This window comes from Dromiciops gliroides, chromosome 3, assembly GCF_019393635.1.
Source record: "Dromiciops gliroides isolate mDroGli1 chromosome 3, mDroGli1.pri, whole genome shotgun sequence".
Lineage (NCBI taxonomy): Eukaryota > Metazoa > Chordata > Mammalia > Microbiotheria > Microbiotheriidae > Dromiciops > Dromiciops gliroides.
Window position 1 is genome coordinate 649,709,126 of NC_057863.1, and position 9,937 is coordinate 649,719,062.

General features: G+C 62.4%; 1 protein-coding gene across 1 annotated transcript; it reads left to right on the plus strand.

The window, feature by feature from the left end:
• The first annotated feature begins 1,771 nt into the window (after positions 1 to 1,771).
• On the plus strand, positions 1,772 to 9,937 carry GSK3A (glycogen synthase kinase 3 alpha). Its single transcript, XM_043995902.1, is given in 13 exon segments — positions 1,772 to 2,911; positions 3,348 to 3,425; positions 3,701 to 3,888; positions 5,338 to 5,421; positions 5,512 to 5,622; positions 7,004 to 7,134; positions 7,225 to 7,331; positions 7,704 to 7,801; positions 7,890 to 7,985; positions 8,090 to 8,248; positions 8,250 to 8,277; positions 8,969 to 9,061; positions 9,164 to 9,937. Coding segments are annotated over 13 exon segments (1,608 nt in total). The 5' UTR covers positions 1,772 to 2,541; the 3' UTR covers positions 9,229 to 9,937.

A 9,937-nucleotide genomic window follows, 5' to 3' on the forward strand; every position in this document is an offset into this window, starting at 1 on the left:
GGGGGTGGAGGCGCCGGGCTATTTCGGGAAGTTGTCGCCTGGCAACGCAGATGCTGCTAGGAGGGTAGTGATGGGGGTGGGTGGGGGGTGGCGGGAGGGAAGGATGTCGTCACCTCCAGGAGGGGGCTGGGACCCTGCGCTTCCTACCAATTCTCAGTCCCCGCTGAAGGGTGGGCTTGCCCAGTGGTCCCGGCTCCCCAGCCTCTCCCTCTGGCCAGGACAATAAGAGCAGGGAGACGTGGCCCCCGACTCTAGACAAGCTAGCTCCCTGTATCCTTTCACCTCGCTCTTGGAGAGCTCCTCTTTAGGACCACATCCCGCCAGGGAGCCTCGCCAGCCGCCCCATCGGCCCCCCGCTCTTACTCCTCTCCATGCAATGGACCCTTCCTCTTCGCCGGACCCCATCTCCACTTAGCGCCCCTCCCCTCACTGCCTCCAGCCCTCCTTACGTGAACCCCCGTCCCTTTCTGAGTCTCTCTTGCCCCCCGAGTCCCCGCCTCTTCTAGAACCACGGATCCTTCTTAACGGAGTCTGTTCCCCTTTAAATACGCCCTTGTCCCTTTTCCCTGGTTGCAAGGATTCCTTGTTCGCGGATCCCCTAACTCCTTGATCTACGCAACCCCTCTTTCCACTTTAAAGGACCTGCCCCCGCCCCTTCCCAGCTAAGAACTGGAGCAGAGCGCTCAGGCAGCGGCCCGCCCCCTCCCAGACCTCCTTGGGTAACGGCAGCTCCCTCCGGGCCTCTCCCCGCCCCCGTCCCGCCCCCAGAGGGGTGGGGCGTTCCGAAGCAGCCGCGTGGCCCACGTCGGAACATGCGCCTTCCTTTTCTCGACTGACGGCCGCCAGGGGGCAGCGCAGCCTGCCTAGGTCGGGAACTACAACTCCCAGCAGCTAGTGCGCGCAAATCTCAACTTTGGACTTTGTAATTTTCTGCGTCCCATATCAACGATTCCGCTGGAAAATTACACAGATTTCTCCAATACTTCTGCTATCTCCTAGGAACGCCCTCTCCTTAGCATGGAGACCTAAAACTCCCAGAACATGTGGTTGCGAACTGAGCTCTGTTGGATGCCTTCCGTTCCTAGCCCACCCTCCCGCGCAAGGAAAACTACAAAGCCCAGACACCTTCACGACGGGGTGGGTGTGGGTTGACTGGGACTCAGATGAGGACTCCAATATCCAGAATTCATTGGGCTTAGGAAGTGCTGAAAGTTCCCGGCATTTCCGGAGGGACAGGTAAATGTATCCTAAAAGACTTCATTTTCTCACAGCATTGAGTGAGTGTCGGTGCACGTGCACTCGTATGTTTCTGGGGGAGAGTTAGAAGAGACTCCGCTTCCCAGAATTCTGTGGGTGCGCGGGGAGGAATGAAAACGAAGCACAGAGGGGGGAGACGCGGACTGCATTTCCCAGCATTCCTGAAGGGTGGGGGAGGAGCTAGAAGGTCGAACGTTCGTATTCCCGACGGTCGTTGCGCGAGGGCGTTGGTTGTCTGCTCTTATCGGTTGAAGGAAGACTCCACTTCCCAGGATGCTTTGTTGCTTTCTAACCCCTCCCCCTAAGGAGGGTGGGTCCGTGACCTGTACTCGAGGATCCTTACCACACAACCTGCAGTGACTATTCCACTGCTTCCCTACTCCTTGCAACTAGAGCGGAATGGGGGATGGGGGGAGGGAGGAGAAATACGTCTTCTCCCCGCATTCTTCTCGGCCTGCATCGCCTCCTCACTTTTTTTCTCAGGATCTCCCTTGGACCCGTAGTTTGACAGGAGGGGAAGTCTCGAACTCCATCTCCCAGGATCCTCTGTGATTTTAGGTGCCAAGATGTCATAATGAAGTCTATTTCCCGGCATCTCGCACGGTCGCGGTCCGTGACGTCAAAGGCGTTAGTTGAGACTTTCTATTCCTTGGAACTCTCTTCTCTCCTTCCTCCTGTACCCGCCCTTCCCCCCAAGAGTAAGGACGCCACTTCCTGGCATTCCTTAGGGCCACAGTACTGCCCAGAAACCTGGACCCTTTAGGCGTTCTCAGCGCCCTCGCTTCACTCAGTCACCGAGACAGCGCGTGGACGCTGTTTCCCAGGATATCCGAAGCAGGGTTGGGGGGCGGGGGAGGTCTCTGTTGTATCAGCGTCCTGAGAGCGCGCGCAGACTGCATTTCCCGACATCCTTCAGGGCTCTCCCGTCTTTGCTCCGCAAGTCCCTTTGGAACCAATGACGTTGCTTCTGCGGCAGAGCGAGGACTCCATTTCCCGTCATGCGCTTCGGGCCGTGCCCCTTCTCGCTCCCGATGTCGAGCGGCCGCTGACTCCATTTCCCAGTACGCTTCGCGGAGTCGGGGCGGCCGTGTGAGCGTGCGCGAACTGCATTTCCCGGCGAGCCCCGCGGCGCGGAGCCGGAGCCGCAGCCGCAGCGGGAGCCGGAGCCGGAGCCGGAGCCGGAGCCGGAGGCCGGAGCGGCCGCGGCCTGGAGCGGAGCCGGAGCCCAGTCCAGCCCGGCCCGGCCGGGGCCCCGGGGAGCAGCGCGGCGGCCTCTGAGGCGCCATGAGCGGCGGAGCCCCGGCGGGCGGCGGCGGCGGCGGCAGCGACGGCGTCTCGGGCCGGGCCCGGAGCAGCTCGTTCGTAGAGCCGGGGCCGGCGGGGCCCGGGCCGGGGCCGGGCGGAAGCGGATCAGGCCCCGGCCCCGTCGCCTCCAAGGCAGGCGGCCCGGCCCCCGCCCCGGCCCCGCCAGCCCCGGCGCCAGCCTCGGGCCCGGGCCCCGGTCCTGCCCCCGGCCCCATTCCTGGTCCCGGCCCCGGTGGCTCGGGGACCGGCGGCGGTGTTGCAGGGCCCGTAAACGTGGCCTTGGCCTCGGGCTCTGGAGGCGGCGGCGGCGGCGGCTCGAGCTTCCCACCACCCGCCGTGAAACTGGGCCGTGAGTTGGGGGCCGGGGCCGGGGCCGGGGCCGGGGCTCTGCCTTCCACCTTTCGTCCCCTCAGCTCCCCAAAGCGCGTCTTCTGCCCCCCTCCCCCTTCGGGGGACTCCGGGCACGTTGAGCAGAGAGACCCTCGAGGCCACCCGTGCACTCGACTGGCGGGGGCAAGGCAAGCCCCCCCAGTGGGGGAAGGGGGCACGGGTCGGAGGGCGAAGCCCCCCTAAGGGTCGGGCTGTGTGGCTCAGGGCCCGCAGACCCTGCCCCTCTTGAGGACTGGGAGAGGACCCCTTTTCCAGCCCTGGCCTGAGGGGAAGCTCCCGGTGGGGAGCAGCCGCCTGTTCCCTGTGGGTATAGACGGTCAGGGTGCGCCCCTTTTCATAACTGAGAGTGGTCACGGGGGTCACGTAGTCCCTCTTCTTCCCCCTAACCCCCACAGGTGCCACTAAGGGGGCTGAAGCTGTAGAGGTCAAAAGTCACCGGCCAGAAGTCTTGTCTCAGCCTTTTCCCCCCAACAGTAAGGTGGCCCTAGGGGCTGGAGGTTAAATGTCAGGGGCCCTTCCCCCGCCCCCCTCCCAGCTGAGGAGGGGTGCTGCACTCAGCCCCTTGTCTCCCCCCTCCACAGACCCACAGGTCTGGGGAAAGGGGCGAGCGGACTAGAGACCCCAGGTCAGCTCCTCAGTAGCCACAGCGGGGGCAGAGGGGGTGGGCCCCGGGGCTGGACGTGTCTCCCCCTCCCCCTTCTGGCCGACGGAGTTTGGTGGAGCGGGGCATTCCCGTGCTCTTCTCCAGGTGACAGTGGGAAAGTGACCACGGTGATGGCGACCTTGGGGCAGGGGCCGGAGCGTTCCCAGGAGGTGGCCTATACTGACATTAAGGTGATCGGCAACGGCTCCTTTGGCGTGGTCTACCAGGCCCGCCTGGCCGAGACCGGGGAGCTGGTGGCCATCAAGAAGGTGCTGCAGGACAAGAGGTTCAAGGTACCGAATGGGGGGAGCGGTGCCAGAGCTTGAGACGGGAGGACCCAAGCTGTAGAGGTCAGAGGAGAGAAAGGGGCAGACCCGAGACCCCGGAGGGTCAGATCAAAGGCTCGTCTTCCTCTGCGCTTTGCCGGACATGAGGGATCTCCCAGCCTCTTAGGCCAGGGACGGGACATCTGGGGCCCGAGTGGGGAATCCACCATACCTGGGTCCCTCACGGGAGTGAGAGGGTGGAGCCTGATGAGTGACCGTGTCTGGGAGATGACCCCGGAGGGGACGCGGAGCAGGCCTAGGCTATCTGGGGCAGGGCTGCTTTCTTTGGTTTGGAGGGTGGGATGAGCACAGGTGATTAACCAAAGGTTAAAGGGGGGAGCCCCGGCTTCCATCCTAGGAGATCCAGGGGATGGGAGGGCTGAGGTTTGAGGGGAAAGAAGGGCCTGGGGGTCTGGAGAATGGGGACTAAGGCACAATCAGGGTTCTAGAGCAGCTAGGGAGCCCAGAATCGAGACAGAGTCTGCACCAGAGAGGGGGAAGACAGGAAGCATCTGACCTGTAACTGAGAGGAGAGACCTGAGGCCTGGCACAGATCAAGTCAGGAGTTGGAGGCTCTATCCCAGAGAGAAAGGGGGACCCGGAAGAACAAGAGAGCGGCTCCTCCCTGGGAGAGGGAATGAGATGGGATGGATGGGCTGGGGTCTGCATCCCAGAGGGAAAGGGAAGTCTGGAGACCCAGGAGGAAAAGAACTGGAGAAAACACTCATTTCTGGGGCCCAGGAGTGGGTGGTGCCGCCCTAGAGAGAGAATGGGGAAGTGATGGGGACGCAGTTGGCCTGAGCTCCCGTTTGGAGGCTTGAGAAGGAAGAGGAAAAGAGTGGCTCTCTGGGCTGAGGCCTGGTGTCCCAGAGCATCCTGGACCATGGTCCAGCTCCTAGAAGGAGCAGGGAATTGGGAAGAGGCAGTTTGACCTGGTGGGAAGAAAAGGGGATTTGACTTGCAAAGACCCGGGTTCAAATCCTGTTTGGGCCACTCTGTGTGTGGCTTTGGATAAGTCTCCTGTCTCTGAGTCTCGTCTTCATCTCTTCAGTGAGGGAGCTGGGCTGGCTGTCTTTAACTCTAGATGATGGGCCTGTAACTTCTCAGGCCCCTTCCACAGCTGAGCTCTGTCATTTCTGATATTTGGGGAAGGGGAGACTGGGTGAGAGAGGCTTCATAGGAAAAGAGAAAAGTGCTGGGAGGTGGGGCCTGGGTCGGGCCTGGGAGGGAGGGGAGTCAAGCCGGGTGAAGCCGGGGCCTAGAAGGGAACAGGGAGTCCTGGCATCCCCGGCCCAGGGCGCCGGGCGTCTGAGGCAAGGGCCCAGGGAGGAAATGGAGGTTGGGTAACCGTGGGCCGAGGCTGTGGGGGGAGCCGGCTCAGCTCTGCCCGCTGAGGACGGGCTTCTCTCTCCCCAGAATCGGGAGCTACAGATCATGAGGAAGCTGGACCACTGCAACATCGTACGGCTTCGTTATTTCTTCTACTCCAGCGGGGAGAAGGTGAGGCCCGGGGGCCCTGATGTGCCGGGGGGCTCTGCCCTCCTGGTGCCTCAGGCCACCCCCTCACCCTCTCCCTCTTCCCTCCCACAGAAGGACGAGCTCTACCTGAACCTGGTGCTGGACTTTGTGCCTGAGACCGTCTACCGGGTGGCCCGGCATTTCACCAAGGCCAAGCTGACCATCCCATCCATCTATGTCAAGGTGGGACTCGGGCCCAGCGTGTCCTTGCTGTGTGGCCCCGGCGGGGCCTGTTCTCTGAACCTTGGCCCAGCAGACTGGGGCTGGGCCTCATGGGACAGCTACAGAGTGCTAGAGAAAGGGGGTGACGGGGAAGGGGGAGCCTGCCAACCCCCTTCCCAGAATCACGTTCTTCAATAATTGGAAGAAATGCCCAATTTCAGTTACAGGATGTTGAAAACAAGTGGGACTCCCCCTCCCCCCAAGTTCACGGACCCCTTGATTTAGGGGTTGCCTCTTCCTGGTCCGTTTCTGTTGTGGAGAAGGGGCACCTACGGTAAAGAGGGGACCTGGTCATGACTACAGAGCCTGGATCAGAACCAGGCTGGGGTCTCTGCTCTGCTGTCCAGTCCAGCTCACCCCTAGGCTGCCGTGGCTAGGGGTCAGGACCCCCAGAGGAGCGAACAGGGAGTGTGATGCTAGAAGGCAAAGGTGGAGGGAGTCAGTGTGGGGGACAGGGGAGCCTGGAGCTCAGCGGTGTGAGCGGGTGGGCTGGAAGCTCGAGCCCATCCAGGGCAAGGAAGCTGCTCACCTTTTTGTCCCTTGAGGTGCTTGGCCTTGGGACTTGGCCGGGGGGGGGGGGGCGGCACCAGAACTGGCCTTTAGATCCTCTTGGGATTTCTGAGGTTTGATCCCTCATGTGCTCGAAGACCGCCCTGGACAGGGAGCTCACTCCCTCTTCAGGCAGCCGTCGCTCCCGTGGCAGAATCAGTCCTAGGACAGGAAGGGCCCGTGGCTTTGTGTCCACTGCAGGGCCACAGCTAGCAAGGGGAGAGCTGGGACCCGGACAGGCCCTGACGTGCCCAGCGCTCTGGCTTGTGCCTTTCAGCTCAGCCTGGGGTCTTCTCCTTCCCAGTCCTCAAGTCTTGGCCGACTTCCTCGTCCGTGCGCTCCCGCGTACAAAGACTGTTTAACAAATGGGGCCCCTGGCCCGCGTCTGGCTCGGAGGAACGGGCAGGGCCTGGCCCTGTGTCTCCACTCTGCTGGGGGCCACTTTGGGACTCCTTGTGGGCAGGGTCTGCCCTTTCAGGACCCCCTTCTGTGGTTCTCCTTCCTGGTTCTATGGCTGGGCTCGAGTTCTCAGTCACTTAGGGGCTCGGAGCAGAGGTCTCAGACTCATGGGCCATCTGGGCTGGAGTCTCCTTGACCACGTTCTAAACAAGTCATTGCTTCTCTGGCCTCTGCTGGAAGACCTCTGGTGACGGGGGGCTCACTCCCCATTCTTCTGGGAACACCAGCTTGGCTGCGGTAGCGGGATCCTGTGGCCACGCAGAAGAGCCTCGCCCGCTGGCCTCACGGGGCGGGAAGGCTTCTGGTTCGACCGCGGGTGTCCCTCTGCCCTTAGGTGTACATGTACCAGCTTTTCCGGAGCTTGGCCTACATCCACTCGCAGGGCGTATGCCACAGAGACATCAAGCCCCAGAACCTCCTGGTGGACCCAGACACAGCCGTCCTCAAGCTCTGTGACTTTGGCAGGTGGGCAGAGGCAGGCCTGGGGCCGGCGGGTGTGGGGAGTGGGGCCGGGATCCCAGAGGCCTTCATTGCCTCCCTCCTGCTCTTTGGCAGTGCAAAACAGCTGGTCCGGGGGGAGCCCAACGTCTCCTACATCTGCTCGAGGTACTACCGGGCCCCCGAGCTCATCTTCGGAGCCACCGACTACACCTCGTCCATCGGTCAGAGCCTCCAGAGGCCGCCTTGTGCTCTCTGTCCCTGCTGGTTTTCAGTCTGGGGCGGGGTCAGGGAGGATCAGTGGGGAGGGTTGATGACCGTGGGGGTGGGAAGGCTGACTGGCCGCTCGCCACACAGATCATTGGAGCTCCTGCTGTCCAGGGGTCAGGGCCGGAAGGCCCAGGGCATGGGGCTGGGGTACAACCAGAGTGGGCTTCCACTGGTATGCCTGGCCTCCAGCTGATTGCACGGTTCTCCTCCTGCCCTGATGGCTTGTGGCCTCTCCTCCCCGCCGGACCTTGTCCAGAAAGGAGGCCAAAGGCCCCTGGAGAGGCAGGGCTTGGTTCTTTGCCTTCTGACCCTCTCCCCGTTTGCAGATGTGTGGTCTGCTGGCTGCGTCCTTGCCGAACTCCTCCTCGGCCAGCCCATCTTTCCTGGGGACAGTGGGGTGGACCAACTGGTAGAAATTATCAAGGTGAGCGAGGTGGGGCCCGTGAGCTGAGGGTGAGTGGCAGGAAGGGGGCGAGTCTGAGCCCTGTGTGACGGCCGCTGGTGCCCTGCAGGTGTTGGGGACGCCGACGCGGGAACAAATCCGGGAGATGAACCCAAATTACACCGAGTTCAAGTTCCCCCAGATTAAAGCCCATCCGTGGACAAAGGTTTGGCCAGATGTTGTTTTGTTTCGGAGGGGGGTGGTTTGGGGTCCTGGGAGCCTGCCCTTGGTCCAGGAAGCACAGGCCCCCTTCTTCCTCTGTGCCCTCAGGTCTTCAAGGCACGGACACCGCCAGAGGCCATTGCACTGTGCTCCCACCTGCTGGAGTACACCCCTGCCACTAGGCTGTCCCCCCTGGAGGCCTGTGCTCACAGCTTCTTCGACGACCTCCGCAGTCCCGGGGCCCAGCTCCCCAACAGCCGGCAGCTGCCCCCCCCTCTTCAACTTCAGCCCTGGTGGTGAGTAGGGTTAACGGGGGTACAGAAGGATTTGGACCCAGGGAGGCTTGGGGGAGGTGGGAAGTAAGAGATGAGTGGTATAAGTGAAGGGGGGGGGGCAGTGTGCAAGAAGAAGAAGGGGGAGGCAAAAAAGGAGATATGGGGAGCACAGAAGCTCAAGTGGTTCCCCCACCCCTTTCCCCATCCCCGTGCCTCTTCTCTCCCCTCTCCCTCTCTCCCCCCCTCCTTCCTCCCCCATCTCTCCCCTCCCCCCTCCTTCCTCCCCCCTCCTTCCTCCCCCCCTCTCTCCCCATCCTTCCCTCCCCCCTCTCTCCCCCTCCTCTCCCCAACTCTCCTCTCTCCCCCCCTCCTTCCTCCCCCATCTCTCCCCATCCCCTCTCTCTCCCCCCTCCTTCCCTCCCCCTTTCTCCCCCCTCCTTCCTCCCCATCTCTCCCCATCCCCTCTCTCTCCCCCCTCCTTCCCTCCCCCCTTTCTCCCCCCTCCTTCCTCCCCATCTCTCCCCATCCCCTCTCTCTCCCCCCTCCTTCCCTCCCCATCCCCCCTCTCCCCCCTCTCTCTCCCTTTCTTCCTCCCCTCCCCTCTCTCTCCCCCCTCCTTCCCTCCCCATCCCCCCTCTCCCCCCTCTCTCTCCCTTTCTTCCTCCCCTCCCCCCTGTCTCCTCCCTCTACTCCCTTCCCCTGTGCCCCCCAGAGCTCTCCATCCAGCCGAGCCTCAATAGTATCCTCATCCCTCCCCATCTGAGGGCCCCGACTGCCTCTGTCTCCTGCCCATCGTCGTCACACGGTGAGTTGGGGGCCTTGTGATCAGAGGGAGACGGATGCCTGCCCTCTCCAGCCGCAGATGGGTCCGTGGGCCTGGCGTTGACCCTTCCCTGTGTTGGCTCAGTTTTAGGGGAGAGCCAGGAGCGGCCGGGACAGGAGCCTTCCACATCTGTAGCCAACTCCTCTTGAAGGCCTCCAGGACACCCCCCACCTTCCGTCCCGGAAGCCCTGGGTCCTAGAGCCTGCCTTCTCCTCATCCCTGGCTGGCTTCAGTTTTTAGATGGGGGGCAAGGAAAGGGGAGAAGACAGCTGAGACCCAGGCCCCCCCTACCTCACAGAGGCAAGAGCCTGGGAGGGGAAGTGGAGGAGGGGGTCCCCCCTTTAGCCTCTGTTCCTCCCCTCCCCCTGCACTGAGCTGGCTGGCCGAGCTAGCTTTTTAACAGAGGATTTTAACTAGGTGTTGGGGGTGGTGGCGAGAAAAGGAAGAGGCTTTCTTGGCTTGGCCTCAGGGGTTTGAGCACTACCCCCAACCCCTGCCTTGGTCCCTTCCCTGCCACCCTCCGTTTGTCCCTTGTAAATAGGACCAGACCCTGCCTCAGGCCCCTCTTTCTTCCTGACCCCTGCCCTTCTCCTCCCTCACCCCCACCCCTGGGTGTAAATAGATTGTTATAATTTTTTTCTTAAAGAAAATGTTGCAATGATTCGCGCCGCCCATCTCCCCGTCCCCAGCTGTGTTCCCATCTGCCCTCACCCCTGTCCCTCCAGCCTCCCTCCCCTTGCCCCCCAGCCCCCTGGGACAGGGAGGGAGGGGGGCTGGGGGAGTCCTGGTGTCTTAGTTCCCACAGTAGGGTTTGCCTGTGTACAGACCTTTCCGTTCAATAAATTATTGGCATGAGAA